Genomic DNA, 27,906 nt, shown 5'->3' on the forward strand with positions numbered 1-27,906 from the left:
CATAACCAGTATGTTCAATAATTATATCCTTTCCAGATCACTTCGTTCTTCCAATCAGAACCTCCTTAAAGTTCCCAAAGCACATACACTTCTTTATCAGAACACCTTGTCAGTTGCGGGTGTGGAAGAATATAACAATCTCCCCAAATCAATGAGGGACTCTGAGTCACTGACTAGTTTTAAGAAATCTTGTAACAACTTTTTGTATAATACTTACTTGTCTGATGCCTTTTCGTAATTTTTTTTATATTTCTACTTCTGTGGTTTTTGTGCTTTCATGTTTGTGCTGTAAAGTGTAATATGACTTTCTTTTGTCTATTCGACCTCCATGAAAAGAGGTATTTCACCTATGGAGTTATCGAGTTTAAATAAAGATTAATAATAATAATAATAATAATAATAATAATATTTATAAAACGGCCCCAGACATCTAGCCCGAAATCTGAAGCTACTTTCTTCTATCATATTTCGGCCATTTCGACTTTTTGTTAAGAAGCATTCTGATCATAGCCTGGCAAATGCAGATGAAACATTATTGGTCGATACATGCCGGTAACACACAGCCCTGCCACGCAGAGCTACAGCTATAGCATTTCTATGTTCCAAGTAAATTACACCGATTGATGCACTTCCCCAAACTTATAATACATTTTCAACTAATTTAGACACTTAATAGTGATCACCGGATAGATTATATGAAAGAAATTTTAGCGTAAACTTGAATTTTGAGTTGAGGGTCGAAATCAGCAACAGAACCAAAATCGGCAGCTAAAGATGCTGCTCTGATCCCAGTGAAGCCCTGTTGGATAGTCAGCGCATGCGCAGGGGACGAAATCGGCAAGGGATAAAAATACCGCAATTATACGGTGTCGCTCAAATATGAACCAGAATTGGTTTATACCAGTATGGGTTACCAATGATCAACAATAAATTTGTTTCTATCTGTTCAGTGGAGGAAAATTCTACGTTGATGTTATGACAATGATTTCTGCACAGTACAACCAGAAAAACAACAAGAAATATTTAAACCAGAAAAAAGAATGAAAAAAGTAAATAAGGTCTGAAACTTTAGGTACTGGATGTCAACTTTAGCAACATGCACAGCACTACAGCTAGTCCCTCTTAGTTTGAGCATAGACAGTCTTCCCCCTCTACTGTCTACGGTTTGAGCAGGTCTGTTAATATGTAACAGTTCATAAACAATGACAGGAAATGACTCAAGCCTGTTTCAGTCACTGGCATGCCATCATTCCTGCACATTTGCAGGATTTCCCTTTTTCTTTCCTCATTTGCACATTTTTGACACTGACATGTTCATTTGAACAACGATACATCTCAACCCCTGCATCTACCTGTACACCAAATACTGAGAAGGTAGCTTTGGCGGTATGGGAGCCTTTGTGTGTGACGGACATACATCCGCACATACGATACATACACACAAACATACAGACGCCACCGACTCATCATATAAGTTCATTTTGGTATTTATATACAAAACCAAATATGAGCTAAAAATGGCACGGCACCGCAATGTACGTTTCTTTAGCAGTATAAAGACTTCATGTTCACAGAAAAGACTCTTTTACTACAGACTAAATGTATTCCAAGGCTAGACAAAAAGCAGACTGTGGTTGAGATCCAATGAGACCTCAGGATTGCCACTCGGCAGACTCCCGATCGTCACCCGGGCATTTACAGTGTACGGTGTACCCAATGACGTGCAAGCATAAGAAATGCACGTAACCAATTAACTGTATCGTGTTTACGCAAGAATTTCCCGCCTTTCCAGAACACTTGTCCATACAGAATTCGAACTTGCATGTAATTAATGATTGGCACAACGCTTTGTGATGTGTAGATTCAATGTTGCTTGCAATATATTGAACAAAAGTCACTTTTGCAGCGTAACCGTGAATGAACCTTTTTACTTGCAAGCAGGTGTACATGTTCTATTTCCATGTTCAGGCTGGCCATGCAGTGCAGTGTAGGCCGAGCACAGCATGTCATTGTCACAAGGAGACGGCTTTCTTAAAATGAGTAGTAGATTACAAAGACGACAATTTTTTTCCGTGTTTTAATATAATTTTGCATCAAATACCAAAATGTCACTTCTGTACTGAGGGATTGTTTAATCAGTTTGATTTGAAACAGCGATATAAAATACTGTGTCAGTTACGCTTGGAAATCGTGGCTGAGTTTTACTCCCTTGTAGCCAGGGTTGCAATCAGTATCAATGTGATCATGGCATGCCAGTTCATGAAGATTGTGAGAGTGTTAATTTTTTCTGTAATTTTTCTGTCCTTTACAATTTGCTGGTCAATTTTTGAAAGTGATTGAAAGTTAGAGTGGTGTCCAATAATCATGCATGAAAGTTTTGATGTGAAGCATTCATTTTTTGCTCACGTGTTGACACACGTGAGCATATGTCGCAGCGATGTGTGTGTGTGTGTGTGTGTGTGTGTGTGTGTGTGTCTGTCTGTCTGTCTGTCTGCCTGTGTACTCAATATCTCAAAAACGGCTCATCAGATCAGAATCAAATCTGGTACGTAGATTCAGTTTGCAAACGGCAAGAACTGATTAGTTTTTGGTCATTTGCATAATTAATGATTTTAGAAAAAAACTGATATAATTTGACAACGACTGCACACAATTTGATGAGATTCGCTACAAATGTTGATCACACCAAGATATATCAGCTTTGAAAGATATTAAGGGGTGATGTGAAAGATAATTACTTATTTGCATGTTTAATGAAATTTCCTAATTAGGAGTATATATCTGAATTTACTTCATCAAAATTGATGAAACTTGGTGTGCATATTGAAGATTCTATGATTTAACCTTATTGAAAGTCATTAAGCATTTTTACTTCATCCAAATCCTAATTTGCATATTTAATGAATTTTTGAAATTAAGGATATCTATTTAAAGTTACATGACCAAAATTGATGAAACTTGCTATGTACATTAAAGATGCTATGATAGAACATTATTAAATGTCATTCAGCATTTTACATCAGCCAATTCCTAATTTGCATATTTTATTAACTTTCCTAATTAGGGGTATTTATCTGAATTGACTTGACCAAAGTTGATGAAACTGGCTATGTACATTAAAGATACTATGATAGAACATCATTGAAAGTCACTAAGCATTTGAACTCTAGCCAATTCCTTATTTGTATATTTAATGAACTTTCATAATCAGGGATATTTATCTGTATTGACTAAACCAAAGTTGACAAAACTTGCTATGTACATTAAAGCTGCTACGATACGACATTATTGAAAGTCATTAAGCATTTTTACTTCATCCAGCTCCTAATTTGCATATTTAATGAATTTTTGAAATTAGGGGTATATATTTGAATTTACATGACTGAATTTACATGATGATTTATTTGATCAAAGTTGGCATAACATGCTATGTACATGATGATTATACCAGGTTATACCAATATTGGAAGTCATTCATGTCAGCTAATTTATAGTTTGCATATGTAATGAGCTTTCAAAGTTCGCAATTTATAGTTTGAAGGACTTGAACAAAGGTAATTACACTTGCTATATAAAGTGGTGATACAATGATAGCAGTCAAAGAAATTAATTATTTTCATTTCAGCTAATTACATATTTGAATACTTAATGACCGATAGAGTTAATCTGTGGTGAATTATGTTCATTATGTTGATCATAATACTTTCAATGAAGTTGCAAACATGTGGCAAAGGTTCAAATTTACACTTAACTGCAATATATAATGAAACACGGGAGCATTTACAGTTCATATCTGGTATTGAAGTAAGAAGCACTGAGCCTGAGGATACATAATGATGAGAAAGTGGCTGACTTCTAAAATGTTTTGTTTATTATCACTCTTGCTCATTACTCCATGTGTTTGACTATATGACCTTTGACCCTATAATATGTGACCCTTGACCCCGTCCCTCAACAAAATCTGGCTACTTTTGTTCACACTGTATTAGCTAGAAAGGCTAATAAGCTTGAGTAGCCAGAGCAAACCCTGTATATATTAATATTTTGTAATTATTTGAAATAAGTTGACTGAATTGTACTTGAAGACCTACAAGTAGAGACAACAATTTATGGTTGTTACCATAGATACCATGCTTACAAGTTGTTACCATAGATACAGTGCTTACAGGTTGTTACCATATGTACAGTGCTTACCTGGCCATCTTCATCCACAGCATGCTGATCAGCTCCTCTCTTCAGAAACAAACACACCTGACTAAAAACAAATAAGCAGAAGATTCAAATTATGAAGTCTTCGACTTTCAGTAAAGCATTTAAGAATGTGTTCAAATAGTCATAGGAAATCTTCTACTGATGAGAGCCATCTTTTAAATAATGCATCATTTAAAGTCATTACATATTCATGTCTCTCACTTCAAAGCGAATAGAATACACCAGTTCTGCAAAGAATTCATGTTCTACCTCCACATTAGGTTATGAGTAATCTTTGTTTGTAATTTATCAAAGAATCGTCAAAACTGCTGAGAGATTGATGTTAGCAATAAAAAACAAAAGATTACAAGACAGATGAAAGCAAAGCCGAAGTTGGAAGACCAACACAATGGTCAATGTGCCAAAGAATGGCTGCAGACCCACCAAGCTACTGTGTTTCCTACCACAGATGCTAGCTTCAATGTGTCCACAGAATGGTTGCCAAACAAACCCAGTGTATCATGGTTGGAGATTTTCAGTGTATCCCAGCATGGTTGCCGGGCCCACCAAGTGTGTCATAGAATGGTTGCAAAAACCCATCCAGTGTGTCTAGGAATGGTTGGCAAATCCACCCAGTGAGTCATAGAATGCTTGCAAAGGTACCCAGTGTGTCCCAGCATGGTTGCAAAACCCCATCCAGTGTATCACAGAATGGTTGCAAAACCCCACGCGGTGTGTCAAAGAATGCGGTTGCAAGACTTACCCAGTGTGTCCCAGCACGGTTGCGAAAACCCACCCAGTGTGTCACAGAATGGTTGCAAGACTTACCCAGTGAGTCACAGAATGATTGCTAGACTTACCCAGTGTCACAGAAAGGTTGCAAGACTTACCCAGTGTGTCACAGAATGATTGCTAGACTTACCCAGTGTGTCTCACAATGGTTGCAAGACTTACCCAGTGTGTCACAGAATGATTGCTAGACTTACCCAGTGTGTCTAACAATGGTTGATAGACTTACCAAATGCAGTGTGTCACAAAATGATTGCAAGACTTACCCAGTGTGTCACAGAATGTTTGTAAGAGTTACCCAGTGTGTCACAGAATGATTGCAAGACTTATCCAGTGTGTCACAGAATGGTTGCAAGACTTACCCAGTGTGTCACAGAATGATTGCAAGACTTATCCAGTGTGTCTATCAATGGTTGCAAGACTTACCCAGTGTGTCACAGAATGCCAATGGTTGCAAGACTTACCCAGTGTGTCTATCAATGGTTGCAAGACTTACCCAGTGTGTCTAACAATGGTTGCAAGACTTACCCAGTGTGTCACAGAATGCCAATGGTTGCAAGACTTACCCAGTGTCACAGAAAGGTTGCAAGACTTACCCAGTGTGTCCCAGCATGGTTGCAAGACTTACCCAGTGTGTCCCAGCATGGTTGCAAGACTTACCCAGTGTCACAGAAAGGTTGCAAGACTTACCCAGTGTGTCCCAGCATGGTTGCAAGACTTACCCAGTGTGTCCCAGCATGGTTGCAAGACTTACCCTGTGTGTCCCAGCATGGTTGCAAGACTTACCCTGTGTGTCCCAGAATGGTTGCAAGACTTACCCAGTGTGTCCCAGCATGGTTGCAAGACTTACCCAGTGTGTCCCAGCATGGTTGCATGATGTAAGACTCCTCTGCCATTGGCATCTCTGGTATTGACCTTGGCACCGTTTAACAAGAGAAAATCACAGGCAGCTAATGATCCCTGAAACATAAACACATCACTCTATTAACAAACTGTTTTCAGTTTATGATTTGCCAAAATTTACAAGCATAAATGACCATTGTACTTGGTTAGAAAAAGGTTTATCTTAAACACATGTGGCATCTAGTCACTCTTTGCATTTGCTCTAGACAGACTTTCTGATTTCAGGGGCCAAGTCTCGGTCAGTGGTCGGCAGCAACGTGATATTAAACAATATCCTCAGCTTTGGATAAGTTAAATTAGTCAGAACATTCTTTATTATAACTGTGGTATTAACCATTGTCCAAATGTTTCGAAATGACCCTTGCACTCTTGCCCATTATCTTTCTATTCTCCCTGTGTCATACAATCTCATTTACACTTCCATCATGGTCTAAGTGTGGTTATAGTTTACAGTCATTATGCTTTGAAGACAGGCGCATGCGCAATATGCCGGGAACGACTAACATAATCCCCTTTAACTTGTCAAGATGTCAAGCCTAGAAATCCAGGACCGTTAAGACAAAGGGACAATATTACGTGTGGTGTAGCTGATTGTTTGCATTTTTTATTTATCAGGCAATTCTCAGTATGATGTGACCCAACTCTTTTTGGCAAAAGGAAGACTTTATTTCAGGGGTTCAAAGTTTAAAATAATACAAATAACTGCTAAAACTGACCCATGAACATGAACCTCTATGTTAACCAGGAAACTCAATCACATATTGTTCTTACCCCAAATACTGCTTGATGGAGTGGACATCGTCCATGGTCTTCACTATTTACCCAGTTAACACTAGCACCATTAGCAACAGCTTCTAACATCACAGGTAAGTTGTTTGCACCAGCAGCCTGTACAAACAGTAAACATAAACACCAACAAAGTGAACTAATATCATATGAAAAACAACCTACAGTTAAAACCTACTCAATCGTTAGATAAGTATACTTTCTTTGCTATCTCATATTCTTATCAGAATCTGCAGAAAATTGAAAATTCTAATAATTTAATTTGGTCATCTATTTCAAATGATAAGTTTGGTTTGACTTCAGCAGTATCCCTTTAAGTTCATGCTAAGAGACATGGACGGATATTGTGTGTATAAACCTTAGGGGCAGTTGATTAGTCATTTTATTAGCATGAATTTTGAAAAGAGTAAAAACACTGATCATAAAGCATCAAAATTTGTCCTGAAAATAATGCAACTTTCCACTTGTATTTAAACTTTAAGTTGATACTACACCAAGAGGATAGGGAAGACTTGCAAAAAACAAAACCAAAGTTTTATTAAATTCCACTGTCATGTTTGGTTTTGATGGGCAAGAATAAGTGAGAGTTGCAACTGACCTTATAAAGCAACATATTTGGATGAAGTTTGGAGAGATCTTCAAGTGATGTTGTCGTAGTTCCAATAGTCTTGACATCATCAACACATTCCACATCTGATCCTTCACTACTGAGAACTGAAACATAAAAATTCATCTTCTTTCATGACAAAATCATAAGACAAAACACCAACATAAATGGGACTAAACCTCTATATCAATACACCCCAACACTCCATCGAACTGATCAACATAAATCTATTTACCAATACAGCCTAACACTCCATCGAACTGATCAACATAAATCTATGTACCAATACACCCTAACATTCCATCGAACTGATCAACATAAATCTATGTACCAATACACCCTAACATTCCATCGAACTGATCAACATAAATCTATGTACCAATACACCCTAACATTCCATCGAACTGATCAACATAAATCTATGTACCAATACACCCTAACACTCCATCGAACTGATCAACATAAATCTATGTACCAATACACCCCAACACTCCATTGAACTGATCACCATAAATCTATGTACCAATACACCCTAACATTCCATCGAACTGATCAACATAAATCTATGTACCAATACACCCCAACACTCCATTGAACTGATCACCATAAATCTATGTACCAATACACCCTAACATTCCATCGAACTGATCAACATAAATCTATGTGCCAATACACCCTAACACTCCATCGAACTGATCAACATAAATCTATGTGCCAATACACCCTAACACTCCATCAAACTGATCAACATAAATCTATGTACCAATACACTCCAACACTCCATTGAACTGATTAACATAAATCTATGTACCAATACACCCAAACATCCTAACATTACATTGTGACAACTAATCCACATAAACCTGTGTAGATGATTACAGTGAACCCGTCAAAACCAAACCCTCCTAATGAGCTACAACAAACCTTTGAAAGTTCAAAACCAAGATTGCTTGGAGGTCAACAATAAATTTGTCATACTTCTAAATGATGGAAAATAACAGCATCCATTGCCCAGTTTCCAAAAAGATTTTCAAACAAGACAAAAAACATCAACAGCCTGGCCAATGTCTCACTGGCCAATCTCTTACTGAATCTTTTTCCTCCTCTTTATGTCTTTTGCTTTTGCTCTTTTCCAGTCTGAAATCCATTTCACTTTTTCATTGATATGAAACCTTTGTTATTGCCTATAGTCATTAATATGCACTGTTTGATATTGTGCTGTTTTTGTGACCAAAGGTAATAGTACTTAGAAATGAACCATCTTGCCAAAGTAAACAAAACATTTGAAAATCAGAAATATCATTATTTCTATTTTGGATTAGTAGGATAACTAGTTGTTAGAGGATGATGCTATTCTGTTAGGGTAGTATGAACCTAAAAAGTAAAAGACTTTAACTTTCCTCAAGGAGTATTTCAACCACATTCTTTCAAAATCAAGAATAAAAATGGGGGTCATGGTGCAACTTTTGGTACCAGAGAAACAAATTACCCAAGATTTACCAATACTTGAAATTCAAAATGGCCACCATCTCTTTGTTAACTCTATGGAGAAAAATGTTCGATTTTTCAAAAACTAAGAAAGTGAAAAGTTTTCTTACACCATGAGCTTAAAATGAACCCCCAGAATTGGTAGACCAGAAAAGAAGTGCAAAGATTTTAGAGTCCAAATACCTTTCCGCTATGCACATTCTACCTTAACCTGTTCACCCCCAATTCCCTGTAAACAGGTCCACTACCACCATTGATAACAATGGGATCGGGCCAAACCACGGTGGTGAAAGGGTTAATACCACAATCTGTAATGTTCTCTACGCTGGCAGGGACAATACTATTCTGTTAATACCATGATCTATAAGGTTCTCTAAGCTGGCAGGGACAATACTATATTGTTAATACCATGATCTATAAGGTTCTCTAAGCTGGCAGGGACAATACTATTCTGTTAATACCATGATCTATAAGGTTCTCTAAGCTGGCAGGGACAATACTATTCTGTTAATACCAAGATCTATAAGGTTCTCTAAGCTGGCATCAACTCAACTGCATGCAGCATCTAGAGTGCTATTGATTCATGCAGTCAGTAAATTGTGTGATTTAAAACAATAGACTGTCTGCTGACATTATTCAATGGATGACTTACGACATGATTTGTACTCTCTGCATGCAGTAGAATTGGCAAATAAATATCCTTACTGTATTGAATATCATCGATATCTTCTGGTTTTTTTATACCTTCTCCCAGCAAGTCATTCCTTTCAAGAGATGAACCAAACACCAAGACATCACTGCTACCAATTCCACTATCTGATAAAGTTCCTGCAGGAAAAAAATGTATTTAACAAGTTTCACAGATGTAAAATATGCTTCTTATATGGTACAACTTCACAAGAAAGACTCAACAAGCATATTGCTAAGTACAAGTGCTGACAATTGATATACATTCACATGTGCTGGTCTTGCAAAGGATGTACACGTTGTGATGATGTACACATTGTGATAATTTGAAGCCTAAATGAGCCTGGGTTATGGTATCAAGCCTAAACATGTAAATTTTTTACCAAACTTATCATTTTGAGATGTGTCCCAGGTCACAGATGCCGATCAACAACACAATGTATATTTCCTGTATGCAAACACTACTAACAAACTTTTCCATTTGTACAACTTAAAGTTTTTGTGAATTTGTAACCTTTGCCACTGAGATGAACTTTGACCTGATAGATTAACCTACCAGCACTGAGAGATGCAGGACTTGAACTTGAACTACTTGTTCCTCCTTTAGGATTAGTAGTTTTTGTGACTTTGTAACCTTTGCCATTGAGATGAACTTTGACCTGATAGATTAACCTACCAGCACTGAGAGATGCAGGACTTGAACTTGAACTACTTGTTCCTACTTTAGGATAAATTTTTGTGACTTTGTAACCTTCGCCATTAAGATGAACTTTGACCCAATAGATTAACCTACCAGCACTGAGAGATGCAGGACTTGAACTTGAACTACTTGTTCCTACTTTAGGATTAGTTTCAGTTGACAGATCAACACTGCTTTCTGATTTCTTCTTGGACTTTCTTCTATGGTGTTTGGTAACACTCCATCTCCTTACAGGTTTTTGATCTTGTCTTTGAACATCTTCTTTGGAGGTGGCAAGAGGTAACTTCTTTACAAACTTCTTGTCTGCATATTTGGCTCGTATCCAAGATTCCCTAACATCCCTGAAAGGAATTATCAGTAAGTGAGATAAACATTTTATCATTTTGTTAAAAATTATTTTCACATTTCATAAGATATTGTCTAACTGCCAGGAATCTATTTATTCAGGTTGATGACTTAATAGGGATTATACTGGACACAGAAATTGAACACAAAACCGATGTCAGATTGTATTCCAGATGAAATATGACAGTGCTATTGATAAATATTAAAATAACAAACACCTAATGTGCGGTAAATGCAAATATTACATCAGCAGTAATACCTTTGACAACATTATTGCAAGAAATGACAATTTGATAAATCTTTTCACAAATCTTGAAGGAACTGATGAAAACTCTACAATACCTGTCACAGTCTTCTGTTGCCCTCTTTCCACTCCCTTCATTCACGTTTGCTTCATAAATTTTATTGACTTTATTGTTACCTATTTCAGCCATTACCTACAAACATGAAAATAAAAGATTCGTAAATGTCAACATCCACAATAGGCTACAATCAAAATTCGCCATCCAATGGGCTACAATCAAAATTCACCATCCACAATGGGCTACAATCAAAATTCACCATCCACAATGGGCTACAATCAAAATTCACCATCCACAATGGGCTACAATCAAAATTCACCATCCACAATGGGCTACAATCAAAATCACCATCAAAATTCACCATCCTCAATGGGCTACAATCAAAATTCGCCATCCAATGGGCTACAATCAAAATTCACCATCCACAATAGGCCCACAATAGGCTACAATCAAAATTCGCCATCCACAATAGGCTACAATCAAAATTCACCATCCTCAATGGGCTACAATCAAAATTCACCATCCACAATAGGCCCACAATAGGCTACAATCAAAATTCGCCATCCACAATAGGCTACAATCAAAATTCACCATCCACAATGGGCTACAATCAAAATTCACCATCCACAATAGGCCAACAATAGGCTACAATCAAAATTCACCATCCACAATAGGCTGCAATCAAAATTCACCATCCACAATGGGCTACAATCAAATTCACCATCCACAATAGGCCCACAATAGGCTACAATCAAAATTCGCCATCCACAATAGGCTACAATCAAAATTCACCATCCACAATGGGCTACAATCAAAATTCACCATCCACAATAGGCCCACAATAGGCTACAATCAAAATTCGCCATCAACAATAGGCTACAATCAAAATTCACCATCCACAATGGGCTACAATCAAAATTCACCATCCACAATAGGCCCAAAATAGGCTACAATCAAAATTCGCCATCCACAATAGGCTACAATCAAAATTCACCATCCACAATGGGCTACAATCAAAATTCACCATCCACAATAGGCCCACAATAGGCTACAATCAAAATTCGCCATCCACAATAGGCTACAATCAAAATTCACCATCCACAATGGGCTACAATCAAAATTCACCATCCACAATAGGCCAACAATAGGCTACAATCAAAATTCACCATCCACAATGGGCTACAATCAAAATTCACCATCCACAATAGGCTACAATCAAAATTCACCATCCACAATGGGCTACATTAAGACTTATGATTATCAAGACAACTAATAAGAAAACACAGATCACCTTATCAAATGATACTATTTGTAGTCAGACAGCTGATGAACAAGTCTATCTATCTGACTTTACATGAATCAAATTCTTCTGGATTGTACAAATAATTACTCCAACAGAAACCCTTGTAAGCAAACATGACATTCTACTGGTAAAAAGTATGACCACACGGAATATGGTTGTACAGTCTGCCCTTTGACTGTATCATATGAATGTACACACTCTTTAATACACACTTATGAAACACATTGTAGACAAAAAAATACCGCAATTATACAGTGTCGCTCAAATTTGATCAGAATTGGTATATACCAGTATGGGTTACCAATGATCAACGATAAATGTTGTTTCTATCTGTTCAGGGGAGGAAAATTCTACGTTGATGTTATGGCAATGATTTCTGCACAGTACAACCAGAAAAACAACAAGAAATATTTAAACCAGAAAACAAAAATGACAAAAGTAATTAAGGTCTAACTTTAGGTACTGGAGGTCAACTTTAGCAACATGCATAGCAGAAACAAGCCTCTCTTAGTTTAGCATAAACGGTCTTCCCCATCTACTGTCTATGGTTGCAGCTGGTCTGTTAATATGTAACAGTTCATAAACAATGACAGGAAATGAGTCAAGATCAGTGGAGTTTGCCTGTTTCTCACTGCCACCACTCCTGCACACTTGCAGTATTTCCCTTTTTCTTACCTCATTTGCACATTTTTGACACTGATGTGTTCATTTGAACAACTTCACATCTCAACCCCTGCATCTACCTGTACACCAAATACTGAGATGGTAGCTTTGGCGGTATGGGAGCCTTTGTGTGTGACGGACATACATCCGCACATACCCACAAATATACAGACATACAGACATGCAAATTAGATGCAAATGAACTGAATCAGCTTATACGATAACCTCACATTGGTACACCAAATGTGAGCTAACAAAAATCACATTCTATTTTAAAGGCTTGTCTTTTCTGTAACACCCTTTGGTAGTACAAGGATTGTCTGTTTTAATCTGGTTATTTTTTGAATGCCATAATTATAGTTAGGGCCAGAGGAAAAAAACAATCTTTTTGATCGGGTCTTTTGGGCCAAGGTTCAGGAGCAGCGAGCAAAAATTGTTTTTTTTTGCCAAAGTTAACCACGGTTCCTTGGACTTTTTTGCCGGATGCAGACAAGGCAAAATAATCTTTTCTACTTTTAGGCTAACCAGAAATATCACAGACAAGATACACTGATACTGGTTATTAAATTCAACACTGTATTTCTCAACAACAACATAGGGAATTACATATTAATTTTAACATCAATGCAACCATGTACTTTTTCATTGTCATAAATTTTTATACTTTCAATGCAATTTTCATTCAATCTGATGCACTGCTCTATCGTCTGCTGTCACGATATTGGTAAACAGATCGCCACACGTTTTATCAGGACAAACATTGGACAGCGTCTTTGGAAATAAGTTTTGGCCATTACATTGAATGCTGGCGATCAAATTAATAGTCGTGGTGTACGGTACTAACCTTGACAAAACAGAGATATTTCGGCCAACAATTGACCCATTTTGTATTGTGATTTGCAAAATTCAGACGTCGCAACAATGTGTTGACTGAGCTCAGTGCAGACATGTTGTAAGTCTCATTCAGAATCCCATGTGCCCGCTAAAACCCAAAGAAGTGGTAGTAAAGTATTTGCAATGCACAAGTATAAATTTGCTGAAATCAAAAAAAAAATTCCAAATCGGGCAAAGTAGAAGCAGTGATTCCGATGAACAATTTATTTTTCCTTTCTGGCCTAACAAAATTCATATCAGCAGAGACTGTAGAGGAGCTTGATGATGTAATTTCACATCAACAGAGCACTGGCTAAGAAAGCTGGTATCAGCAGAGACTGAGACCCAGTCTACTCACCTTCAATGTTTCTGGTTCCCAAGCATCAAGAGTTAATGATCTCACTTTTGACATATGAACACCAAAACTCCTTGTTGAGTGAAAAACATGACAACATAAAGAATAGATGAATGATAACATTCAACACAAAGTTAATATTCATAGAAAACTATGATTGAATGATGATACATGGTGTGAGTATCTTGTATTTATACTGTCTGACAAAATTTGAGTCCCTCAACAAACACTGTCTATCCACATGTATCATTCATAAATCATACAACTTTTATTGGTTTGCAGGTATCTGATTCTCAGGTTTATCTTGTCATTAACCCTTTGAACCCGGCTCTGACACAAATGTCCGCATGATGTCATAGGGTACCAGGGGGTCAGGGTGCAAAGGGTTAAAGGAAATCAATTGAATCAGCATAAGAGAACACCACATAAAGATTTGTCAATCATGTGACATATGTAACAAAAGACGCAATACCGGTACATGACGCACTATGGAAGAGAAAATTGAATATTGTTCGTTTGAAAATGGAATATTCTCCAATGAATTCCACAGCACCTTCAAATACCACTGATGCTTCAAAATTTAATATCAATGAAAGATATCTTGGTACATTTGTGATGCAGATTAACATTAAAAAATCTCTGAATAAACTCAAAATTCTTAGAAATCCTTTTTTTTCGGCACAGCTGACAAATGGCATGAAAATTTTTCAGTCAGCAAATGTCATTGTGACCTGAAATTTATAACTTGACTGTCACTGCCATTTGGAATGATCTGTCAATATATCTGATAGATTTAAAACTCACCTGTGAATACCAGAACACTGAATACATAAAGTAATTCCTAAGTTGATGCTGGCCCATCTTGGATCTGTGATTACAACAATATGGAGTAGTATATTCTTTACAATTGTAAACTTAATATGGCATATCAGCGTGACTATATTTTTTGTTAAAAGTTAATCATACTCTACAAATAGATAGCAGATTCATGTTCAAGGTTACAGTTGATATGTTAGAATATGGCTGTAAAATGATCAGATGAAAGCTATCATACCACTTCGATGATATGCAAGACCTTTGATAACTGACAGTAAAATCAAACTTGGTACATTTTCTGAGTGACTGAAGATTTATTTTCATCAGAATGTGGCCGACAAAATTACAAGACAAGTACGACTGTATTTCAAGTTATTACATAAAAATACAATAAACATACAAATTCCTGTATTTCACTTCTTTGTCAGCTTGATACCTTCAATTCTTTCAGATTTAGGGATGATAAAAAGTCAAATAAATGCACAAATAAACAAAAATATCAGCAGAGTCTCGCTAAGAACAGATAGTAGAGAGATGAGGATGTTAGATCAAGGAAGTAGGTCAACTAGTAGGTCATGTCGTAGGTCATGTAAGGTCATGCAAGGTCATGTAATAGGTCATGTAGTAGATCGACTAGTAGGTGATGTAGTAGGTCATGTAAGGTCAAATAGTAGGTGACAGTTACTCACTTGGGGCTTTGCAGTCACAGCATTTATCATTGCCAGGAATAGATTGCAGTTTAGTCAACATACTGAAATAAAAAAATCAATTAAAATGGTGTTAAAAGATGAGTTGACTTAACTTTTTAAATAATCCACTGAGCAGGCTGCTTGAACATGAGATGGCAAGGCATACCGGTAAACAGCACTGCCTTAAAAGCCAATAAATTATTGCAGATTAATACATCTAGAATGAAATAGCGTCAATGACACTGTAGCTCCCATCCTGGACTATTTAGTGTTTGTTCTCTGGTCAGATATTTGAACATGTGTGAAAGGGATAAAGTGCATGAAGTGAAAATACTTAAATGAAATGTACTGGAGACAGTGAAATATGTTTAATGTAATTATTCAGAATATAAAATGGAAAAATACAGAATTAGAAATATCGAATACTGTGAAACAACCATTAACTCAACAAGTCATTTACAATGACATAGTCCCCACTTGTAATAGGAGTATTAGTCTTGATGGGGCAGGAAAATGTGGTCATTAAGAAGTATCACTGGAGTGTATATGTTGAGATCTATGGGCACATAGGTCTATGTCGTTGTTCCCAATTTGAAACACATGAGGCATGTCTAAGTTATGGTTCTAAATCGGGAAAAAAGATCAGACCTCTAGCAGTATTGGCCAGCCAAGAAATACATATGTGCATTATAAATGAGGTACAAGATGTGACATCTTAAGGTCTAATATCCTATCAAAATTGGAGGGTATAGAACTTGTGGTTACTGAGATATGCATATATATGTATAATCAAGGTCAAAGGTCATCGAGGTCACATGACATTTTGAAAAAAAAAATCATATTGCTAATTAATCCCTATATGCCAAAAAATCAGATCTCTAGCTCTATTCGCTTGCCCAGAATTAGATGTGTACATAATTAATGAGGTAAAGCGTGTGTTGTCATAAGGTCTCCCATCCTACTAAATACAAAGGACATAGCACTTGTGGTTACTTATTTATTGACATAAACATATATTTTAGGTAAAAGGTCATCGAGGTCACATGACATTTAGTCAAAAAATTTCTCTCCTATAGTTATCCCTATATACCAAATATCAGACCTCTAGCTTTATTGGCTCGCTCAGAATGAGATATGCGCATAATTATTGAGGTACAGTATGTGGCGTCATAAGGTGTCCAATCATACCAAACATGAAGGGTGTAGCACTTGTGGTTACTGAGTTACGGAAAAATATGTATATTTGAGGTCAAAGGTCACCGAGGTCACGTGACATTTTGTCAAAAAAATTGTTTTGCTAAGTTATCCCTATATACCAAAAATCAGACCTCTAGCTCTATTGGCTCGCTCAAAATTAGATATGTGCATAATTAATGAGGTACAATATGTGGCGTCATAAGCTGTCCCATCATACCATACATGAAGGGTGTAGCACTTGTGGTAACTGAGTTATGGACAAATATGTATATTTGAGGTCAAAGGTCACAGAGGTCACGTGACATTTTGTCAAAAAAATTGTATTACTAAATGTTATCCCTATATACCAAAAATCAGACCTCTAGCTCTATTGGCTCGCTCAAAATTAGATATGTGCATAATTAATGAGGTACAATATGTGGCGTCATAAGGTGTCCCATCATACCATACATGAAGGCTGTAGCACTTGTGGTTACTGAGTTATGGACAAATATGTATATTTGAGGTCAAAGGTCACCGAGGTCACGTGACATTTTGTCAAAAAAATTGTATTGCTAAGTTATCCCTATATACCAAAAATAGCGTCAATGATATGACACTGTGCTCCTCAGTGCATTTAGCTGCAGGGATGCGAGGAGAGAGGTTTTGAGAATGTTGTTGAGAAAGATGCAAAGAAAAGGTTGAAATGTGAAACTAATAAAACCTATTGTTTTTTTAGCAGTGAGAGTCTAGCTTGGCAAATGTGCCATCTCGTACATGAAGGAAAAAAAACATTGTTTTCACATGTCCGCCAAACTTGGAATTTGCATAGATCAACAATATCATCCAAATTGATTGATCTGCAATATTTTGTACGTTCCTTGCTACAAAATTCTGACCCGATTGAATTATGCTAGGAAAACATGCACGCATGACTAGACAATGTGAACTGTGTATTGCATGCACTACATTTGCTGTGATGATGGATTGCCAGACAACTACACTGCATCAAAGAACTAAGTTTATGAAGAAAATATAATTCCAAACAAAATTTCGTGTCATTGATAGCCTTGACTTTCTTTGGATATTGAATGGACATATTTATGAAAGATGTCACTTTAGCTTGTCCATGACAATGAATTGATTTTTGCGGAAACTTGATCTCCTCGGCCAAGTACACATGCTAACTCATAACGGCTGGACTGCGATGATCACAATATTTTGTGATATTCCGATACAAAATCAAAATATTGTGATTAGTATCTCACATTGACTATAAAGTTGCAAATGTTTCTTTGGGTGTTGAAACATGTTAGAACAGTGTGTCACAAATCAACACACCAAACAGCAACGTTCATGTAAAAACAACCTGCTTGATTTCCATGGACTTTCTGGCCACCAATCGCACTGGTATGCCTGTGTTTCCTCTGGCTTCTGAAAATTCTTAGTAAATTTACAATTCAGTCTCAAAAGTTCAAGTAAATTTCAAAATTTTTTGGTAAACTGGGAATCTACGAAGTGAGACATTGTACAAGCAAAAAAGCAACTTCTATTTTGTATGGACTACACTGAATGATGTTACAAACACAAATTAATACTTCATTTAATAACACCTTTATTGTCATCCTTTGATCAAACTAAGGTTCAAACAAAGCTTTTACAAGTTTCAGACAAATCTTCAAATGTACACTGTCTCTAGCTGAAGCAAGACAGCAGTTGCTACTCTCCTTGATTTGGGCATGTTTCAACACTGACTGTTGTCTTTTGTAACAGAGGAGCAACCTATATAACTTCTCTCTTTTGCACCATTCATACATCATGACATGTCATTCACTGTCATGCTAATGCCACAGAAGAGTTATCTGAAAGAGAAAATTAAATCTGATTTTAGTAAACAATATAACATGAAAAGTAGACATGACATGTCAAAATAAACTTTATGAATTCAAATCAACAGTCTTGATAATATGAGACATAGAAATACAAATGCAAAGCTTGTACAGATGAATTAGCAAACTCATTAAAATTATCAGTTATAGAAAGTGCCAGTCTTGTCCACACTCTTACGAACAGTCAGTAGTAATAAGTGAACATTTACAGCGGCCATAAACAGTGATAAGTAGATATGCCAAGCCAAAAATTCTGTATTTACTATTACGAAATATAAATGACTGCAGAATTTCATGTAAATTCACTGACATGGCCAAATTATGGCACACATAAGTAAAATTTTGATTGACTTCGCCAGTCCCCGGCCCAAAAATGATTTCGTGTCTTATTGCTACACTCTCATACTCTGATTTACAATGCACTTGCTATAGTGTCACTTGAATCTCATGAAATACCTCTTGGTAGTTGTGTTAGTTCAAAACTGGTGTTCACGTTACACAGTCTCATTACATAGTTCACTAAATGTCTCAGATACCTTTGATGAGTGACCTATTTGAGCCGCTTGATTTTCAAAGTCATCTCGCTGCTGACATGTACACTGTACAGTATGCATATACAGGTACTACTATGTGTACTGACCTTTATGTTCACTTCAAGGACTTTGTCCATCTTCTCAGGGCTTCTTTGTGTCTGTTATCTGTTTTCTAAGCTATCTACTTTCTTTCATCTCTCGTCTTACTTGCTATAAACATTTATAGTCCGTCTATGTTTGGAAAATTTGAACAGAAAATGACCAGCCGATCCTTATGTCCTGATGCTTGACAGCCATGATAAAACTCACAGAGGTATAGCAATTTTGTTTGGGCATTTTCTATTGGCCAAAATACTTCTAGAAATTAACTTCTATCCAATCAAATTTGATGTTACGAAACAATGGCAATTTTCTATCGTGGCTGAGACTGGGGGTCTCATATGGCTTCCTTTACATGTGAAAAGCTTACAGACTGAGGTTTCTTGCACGATTGATCACGCCGATGAAATTGGAAGCTGAAATTTTCGCTCGTAATTTTACGAATTGGCTTTAAAAAATCATAAATCCACTCAAAAATTCGTATTTTTGCCATATTTGAAACCCATGAGGAATGTAATTCATCGTCCCCTGCACAGTAAAAACAAGACCGGAACAACTAGAATGTTTGTCGGACTGAGTACAGTCCCTCTCCAAAACAATCGAAAGATCAATAGTTTTCACATGTCCATCATTCTCGTAATTTACACTAACATTAAACAAGCGACCTAGCGGCCGATATAGCTCCGCTGTGTTTATGTAGAGAATAACTATTTTTGACACATGTTGATGAAGAAGGTGAAAATCTTTGATAGCTCAATGCAGTGGCCAGAGAAAAGTGGCTAAAATAGCTGCAAAAATACACAATTGAAGATTTCATCATACTTTGAATATATCACATTGGATCATCCCTAAGAACATGTCAACCAAAGCTATCTGATGAGTATTTTTTTGGAGAATAAAATTTTCTGACCAAAAATGGCAACAATTGCCCCCAAAATAAAATAAAATTTGCAGATTTCATCATAATTTTGAAAGATCAAATTTAGTTCATCTATAGAAACCTGTATACCAAATTTCAAAGCTGTTGAACAGTACTTTTTGAGAAACACATTTTTTAACCAAAAATGGAAAAAATTGACCCAAAATTCAAAATTGCAGATTTCATCATAATTTCAAAAAATATTACTTAGTTCATCTATAGAAACCTCTATACCAAATTTCAAAGCTATCAGGTGAGTAGTTTTGGAAATACCGGTACACATTTTTTGACCAAAATTGGCAAAAATTGCCCCTAAAATACAAAATTACAGATTTCATCAGAAATTCAATATATATTACTTAGCTCATCTGTAGAAACCTGAATACCAAATTTCAAAGCTATCAGACCAGTACTTTTTGAGAAACACATTTTTTGACCAAAAATGGCAAAAATTGCCCCAAAATTACAAAATTGCAGATTTCATCATAATTTCAATAAATATCATTAAGGTGATCTGTAGAAACCAGTATACCAAATCGCAAAGCTATCAGATGAGTAGTTTTGGAAATACACATTTTTTGACCAAAAGTGGCAAAAATTAACCCAAAAATACAAATTGCAGATTTCATCATAATTTCAATAAATATCATTTTGTTCATCTGTAGGAACCTGTATACCAAGTTTCAAAGCTATCAGATGAGTACTTTTGGAAATACACATTTTTGACCAAAAATGGCAAAAATTGCCCCAAAAATACAAAATTACAGATTTCATCAGAAATTCAACATATATTACTTAGTTCATCTATAGAAACCTGTATGCCAAATTTCAAAACTATCAGACCAGTACTTTTTGAGAAATACATTTTTGACCAAAAATGGCAAAAATTGCCTTAAAAATGCAAATTTGCATATTTCTCCACAATTTGAACAAATCTGAAAAAGATCATCTCTAGGGACATATGTACCAAATATCAAAGCTATCTGACTGGTAGTTTTGAAGGAGAAGATTTTAAAGATTTTTTTACCAAAAATGACAAAAATTGCCTTAAAAATACAAATTTCACCACAATTTGAACAAATCTGACTGAAGTCACCCTAAGTAAACTGCATATCAAATTTAAAAGCAATCAGACAAGCGGTTTCAGAGAAGAAGATTTTTTTACCAAAAACACCAAAAAATGCCCCAAAAATACAAATATGCAAATTTCACTACGATTTGAACAAACTTAAGTGAGGTCACCCCAAGTGAGCTGCATATAAAATTTCAAAGCAATAGGACTTGCGGTTTCAGAGGAGAAGGCAATTGTTGACGGACGACGACGACGACGACGGACGACGACGACGACGGACGACGACGGACGACGACGGAAAATCAACCTATTTGATAAGCTCCGCGTCGCTGACAGCGGAGCTAAAAACCAAAATTGATCGAGCATGGACGTTCTAACGTAAATGCATTATTCTCTATTGCATTTTCATGCAGCCAATACACTCACATGTACGCTCACCAAACTTCCCAATTTTATTGTCATTTCATATACACAACCACAGAGGGACCGTGACACAACACAATCTCTCCGTGTGTGGTACCAGATACATTTATGTAACATCGTGATCACGTGGTGTGACAAAATAGTTTTACGGAAGCTGTTGACGGAAGTGACGTCAATTTTGCTTCTCCAAACTCTATAAGCTTCCTCAGTTACGTAACTTCGTCACTATAAATCAGACCTCTAGCTCTATTGGCTCGCTCAAAAGTAGATATGCGCATAAGTAATGAGGTACAATATGTGGCGTCATAAGGTGTCCCATCATACCATACATGAAGGCTGTAGCACTTGTGGTTACTGAGTTATGGACAAATATGTATATTTGAGGTCAAAGGTCACCAAGGTCACGTGACATTTTGTCAAAAAATTGTTTTGCTATGTTATCCCTATATACCAAAAATCAGACCTCTAGCTCTATTGGCTCGCTCAAAATTAGATATGCACATAATTAATGAGGTACAATATGAGGTACAATATGTGGCGTCATAAGGTGTCCCATCATACCATACATGAAGGCTGTAGCACTTGTGGTTACTGAGTTATGGACAAATATGTATATTTGAGTCAAAGGTCACCGAGGTCACGTGACATTTTGTCAAAAAATTGTTTTGCTAAGTTATCCCTATATACCAAAAATCAGACCTCTAGCTCTATCGGCTCGCTCAAAATTAGATATGTGCATAATTAATGAGGTACAATATGTGGCGTCATAAGCTGTCCCATCATACCATATATGAAGGGTGGTAGCACTTGTGGTTACTGAGTTATGGACAAATATGTATATTTGAGATCAAAGGTCATCAAGGTCACATGACATTTTGTCAAAATATCCGAGATATCTGCGTGAACGGATGGACTCACGGATGGACGAACATAGGGACATGACCCAATCTATAAGCTCACTGGACTTCATCCTTGGGGACTAAAAATTGTGTCACTGCATCCTTTTTGCAATATGAATACGATGAGAAACTAAATTTTTATTTTTTGTGGCCTTATACATGGGAGTCTATGGAGATCTGCCTTATACATGGGAGTCTATGGACGTGTAAACTAAAAATATGCAAATTTCACCACAATTTGCCCAAATTTGGGAAAGGTCACTCCTATGCACTTCCATACCAAGTTTCAATCAATCGGACTTGTGGTTTCAGAGCAGGAGATTTTTTGACCAAAAATGGGAGAAAATTACAAAAAAATTCATGAAAAATAGCAAGTCCAAGATACTGACCCAAGATGCGCACAATCATTTCATGTTAGCCCAAAGTACTTACATGCTAATTTTTCATGTAATCTGCTCAGTGGTTATTGAGTTTTTTCAATTTTGACTGTTAATTTGCATATTTTTGGCAATGACAACTTCATTTGAACAAAATCTCATCTACAGCCCATCATCCATGTACACACCAAATATCAAGATGAAATGTACAGCGGTTTTGGAGTTTTTGATGTTGACGGACAGACATACAGACATACAGACATACAGACATACATACATACAGACATTTTCCTAGCCTATAAGAAAAGCTTCCATTGCCATATACACATATAGCTATGGGAGCTAATAAAATGAAGTTGTTCACTTTAATGAAAAAAACAAAAACAATTTGTTGGCCGGCTGTGCACCATCATTATACTGTTAACTGTACAATGGCAACACTTATATGAGCCATGATTTGTTCATTAAGGTCACTGTTACTAGGGTGTTACCATAGTTACCAAGTGTTCTGTTAGTTACTAATTAGGCCTAGTTTGTGGCCGACTATCAGGGACTTTGCAAATGACAGAAAGTATTAAACACCCAGTGATAAAAAGACAAAGAGAAACACAGAGTAACATGTTGTTCCACGTAGATGGGATCCAAAGAAAACATGGACATAGCCTGTCATTGATGAGCTGAATGCAATCTGACTGCTGTGACTTCATTCTGCACATGAAGTGTCAGCAAGACAAGGTGTTCACATGGTGCCCTAAAGCCAGGATAATGAGGGATAACATTATAAAGGCATGGTACAGCCAGGATACTGAAAGATAGGTTCTAGATTAACAAGGCATGGTACAGTCAGGATGCTGAAGGATAGCTTCTAGACTAGCAAGGCATGGTACAGCCAGTATGCTGAACGATAGCTTCTAGATTAGCAAGGCATTGTACAGCCAGTATGCTGAAGGATAGCTTCTAGATTAGCAAGGCATGGTACAGCCAGGATGTTGAAGGATAGCTTCTAGATTAGCAAGGCATGGTACAGCCAGTATGCTGAAGCAAGGATAGCTTCTAGATTAGCAAGGCATGGTACAGCCAGTATGTTGAATGACCGCTTCTAGATTAGCAAGGCATTGTACAGTCAGTATGCTGAAGGATAGCTTCTAGATTAGCAAGGCATGGTACAGCCTGTACGCTGAAGGATAGCTTCTAGATTAGCAAGGCATGGTACAGCTAGTATGCTGAAGGATAGCAAGGCATGGTACAGCCAGTATGCTGAAGGATAGCTTCTAGATTAGCAAGGCATGGACAGTCAGGATGTTGAAGGATAGCTTCTAGACTAGCAGGGCATGGTACAGCCAGGATGTTGAAGGATAGCTTCTAGATTAGCAAGGCATGGTACAGCCAGGATACTGAAAGATAGGTTCTAGATTAACAAGGCATGGTACAGTCAGCATGCTGAAGGATAGCTTCTAGATTAGCAAGGCATGGTACAGCCAGGATAGACAAGGCATGGTACAGTCAGCATGCTGAAGGATAGCTTCTAGACTAGCAAGGCATGGTACAGCCAGTATGCTGAAGGATAGCTCCTAGATTAGCAAGGCATTGTACAGCCAGTATGCTGAAGGATAGCTTCTAGATTAGAAAGGCATGGTACAGCCTGTACGCTGAAGGATAGCTTCTAGATTAGCAAGGCATGGTACAGCTAGTATGCTGAAGGATAGCAAGGCATGGTACAGCCAGTATGCTGAAGGATAGCTTCTAGATTAGCAAGGCATGGACAGTCAGGATGTTGAAGGATAGCTTCTAGACTAGCAAGGCATGGTACAGTCAGGATGTTGAAGGATAGCTTCTAGATTAGCAAGGCATGGTACAGCCAGTATGCTGAAGGATAGCTTCTAGATTAGCAAGGCATGGTACAGCCAGGATGTTGAAGGATAGCTTCTAGATTAGCAAGGCATGGTACAGCCAGTATGCTGAAGGATAGCTTCTAGATTAGCAAGGCATGGTACAGCTAGTATGCTGAAGGATAGCTTCTAGATTAGCAAGGCATGGTACAGCCAGTATGTTGAATGACCGCTTCTAGATTAGCAAGGCATTGTACAGTCAGTATGCTGAAGGATAGCTTCTAGATTAGCAAGGCATGGTACAGTCAGGATGCTGAAGGATAGCTTCTAGATTAGCAAGGCATGGTACAGCTAGTATGCTGAAGGATAGCAAGGCATGGTACAGCCAGTATGCTGAAGGATAGCTTATAGATTAGCAAGGAATGGACAGTCTGGATGTTGAAGGATAGCTTCTAGACTAGCAAGGCATGGTACAGCCAGTATGCTGAAGGATAGCTTCTAGATTAGCAAGGCATGGTACAGCCAGTATGCTGAAGGATAGCTTCTAGACTAGCAAGGCATGGTACAGCAAGGATGCTGAAGGATAGCTTCTAGATTAGCAAGGCATGGCTAGCCTGTACGCTGAAGGATAGCTTCTAGATTAGCAAGGCATGGTACAGCTAGTATGCTGAAGGATAGCAAGGCATGGTACAGCCAGTATGCTGAAGGATAGCTTCTAGATTAGCAAGGCATTGTACAGTCAGTATGCTGAAGGATAGCTTCTAGATTAGCAAGGCATGGTACAGCCAGTATGCTGAAGGATAGCTTCTAGATTAGCAAGGCATGGTACAGCTAGTATGCTGAAGGATAGCAAGGCATGGTACAGCCAGTATGCTGAAGGATAGCTTCTAGATTAGCAAGGCATGGACAGTCAGGATGTTGAAGGATAGCTTCTAGATTAGCAAGGCATGGTACAGCCAGGATGTTGAAGGATAGCTTCTAGATTAGCAAGGCATGGTACAGCCAGGATACTGAAAGATAGGTTCTAGATTAACAAGGCATGGTACAGCCAGCATGCTGAAGGATAGCTTCTAGATTAGCAAGGCATGGTACAGCCAGGATAGACAAGGCATGGTACAGTCAGCATGCTGAAGGATAGCTTCTAGACTAGCAAGGCATGGTACAGCCAGTATGCTGAAGGATAGCTTCTAGATTAGCAAGGCATGGTACAGCCAGTATGCTGAAGGATAGCTTCTAGATTAGAAAGGCATGGTACAGCCTGTACGCTGAAGGATAGCTTCTAGATTAGCAAGGCATGGTACAGCTAGTATGCTGAAGGATAGCAAGGCATGGTACAGCCAGTATGCTGAAGGATAGCTTCTAGATTAGCAAGGCATGGTACAGTCAGGATGTTGAAGGATAGCTTCTAGACTAGCAAGGCATGGTACAGCCAGTATGTTGAAGGATAGCTTCTAGATTAGCAAGCCATGGTACAGCCAGTATGCTGAAGGATAGCTTCTTGATTAGCAAGGCATGGTACAGCCAGGATGTTGAAGGATAGCTTCTAGATTAGCAAGGCATGGTACAGCCAGTATGCTGAAGGATAGCTTCTAGATTAGCAAGGCATGGTGCAGCTAGTATGCTGAAGGATAGCTTCTAGATTAGCAAGGCATGGTACAGCCAGTATGTTGAATGACCGCTTCTAGATTAGCAAGGCATTGTACAGTCAGTATGCTGAAGGATAGCTTCTAGATTAGCAAGGCATGGTACAGTCAGGATGCTGAAGGATAGCTTCTAGATTAGCAAGGCATGGTACAGCTAGTATGCTTTAGCAAGGCATTGTACAGCCAGTATGCTGAAGGATAGCTTATAGATTAGCAAGGAATGGACAGTCTGGATGTTGAAGGATAGCTTCTAGATTAGCAAGGCATGGTACAGCCAGTATGCTGAAGGATAGCTTCTAGATTAGCAAGGCATGGTACAGCCAGTATGCTGAAGGATAGCTTCTAGATTAGCAAGGCATGGTACAGCCAGGATGTTGAAGGATAGCTTCTAGATTAGCAAGGCATGGTACAGCCAGTATGCTGAAGGATAGCTTCTAGATTAGCAAGGCATGGTACAGTCAGGATGTTGAAGGATAGCTTCTAGATTAGCAAGGCATGGTACAGCCAGTATGCTGAAGGATAGCTTCTAGATTAGCAAGGCATGGTACAGCCAGGATGTTGAAGGATAGCTTCTAGATTAGCAAGGCATGGTACAGCCAGTATGCTGAAGGATAGCTTCTAGATTAACAAGGCATGGTACAGCCAGGATGTTGAAGGATAGCTTCTAGATTAGCAAGGCATGGTACAGCCAGTATGCTGAAGGATAGCTTCTAGACTAGCAAGGCATTGTACAGCCAGTATGCTGAAGGATAGCTTCTAGATTAGCAAGGCATGGTACAGTCAGGATGTTGAAGGATAGCTTCTAGATTAGCAATGCATGGTACAGCTAGTATGCTGAAGGATAGCTTCTAGATTAGCAAGGCATGGTACAGCCAGTATGCTGAAGGATAGCTTCTAGATTAGCAAGGCATGGTACAGTCAGGATGTTGAAGGATAGCTTCTAGATTAGCAAGGCATGGTACAGCCAGTATGCTGAAGGATAGCTTCTAGATTAGCAAGGCATGGTATATAGGTACGGATGTTGAATGATAGCTTCTAGATTAGCAGGCATGGTACAGCCAGTATGCTGAAGGATAGCTTCTAGATTAGCAAGGCATGGTACAGCCAGTATGCTGAAGGATAGCTTCTAGATTAGCAAGGCATGGTACAGTCAGGATGTTGAAGGATAGCTTCTAGATTAGCAAGGCATGGTACAGCCAGTATGCTGAAGGATAGCTTCTAGATTAGCAAGGCATGGTATATAGGTACGGATGTTGAATGATAGCTTCTAGATTAGCAAGGCATGGTATATAGGTACGGATGTTGAAGGATAGCTTCTAGATTAGCAAGGCATGGTACAGCCAGTATGCTGAAGGATAGCTTCTAGACTAGCAAGGCATGGTACAGCCAGGATGTTGAAGGATAGCTTCTAGATTAGCAAGGCATGGTACAGCCAGTATGCTGAAGGATAGCTTCTAGACTAGCAAGGCATGGTACAGCAAGGATGTTGAAGGATAGCTTCTAGATTAGCAAGGCATGGTACAGCCAGTATGCTGAAGGATAGCTTCTAG

The 27,906-nt window shown here is 37.8% G+C and overlaps 1 protein-coding gene across 3 annotated transcripts in view; it reads right to left on the reverse strand.

The window, feature by feature from the left end:
- The window catches only part of LOC139136568 (arf-GAP with coiled-coil, ANK repeat and PH domain-containing protein 2-like), a 78,803-nt gene that overhangs the window by 24,807 nt on the left and 26,090 nt on the right, over positions 1-27,906 (reverse strand). For 2 of the 3 annotated variants that reach the window (XM_070704309.1, XM_070704308.1), the window contains exons 16-25: positions 15,498-15,559; positions 14,797-14,860; positions 13,996-14,065; positions 10,839-10,933; positions 10,245-10,492; positions 9,470-9,592; positions 7,268-7,383; positions 6,655-6,771; positions 5,831-5,940; positions 4,195-4,255 (exon numbers count right to left, since the gene is read on the reverse strand). In XM_070704309.1, coding sequence (XP_070560410.1) covers positions 4,195-4,255; positions 5,831-5,940; positions 6,655-6,771; positions 7,268-7,383; positions 9,470-9,592; positions 10,245-10,492; positions 10,839-10,933; positions 13,996-14,065; positions 14,797-14,860; positions 15,498-15,559 — 1,066 coding nt within the window. The remainder of the gene's footprint in view (positions 1-4,194; positions 4,256-5,830; positions 5,941-6,654; positions 6,772-7,267; positions 7,384-9,469; positions 9,593-10,244; positions 10,493-10,838; positions 10,934-13,995; positions 14,066-14,796; positions 14,861-15,497; positions 15,560-27,906) is intronic. The other variant, XM_070704310.1, reaches the window with a different exon arrangement.

Source organism: Ptychodera flava, chromosome 7, assembly GCF_041260155.1.
Source record: "Ptychodera flava strain L36383 chromosome 7, AS_Pfla_20210202, whole genome shotgun sequence".
NCBI lineage: Eukaryota > Metazoa > Hemichordata > Enteropneusta > Ptychoderidae > Ptychodera > Ptychodera flava.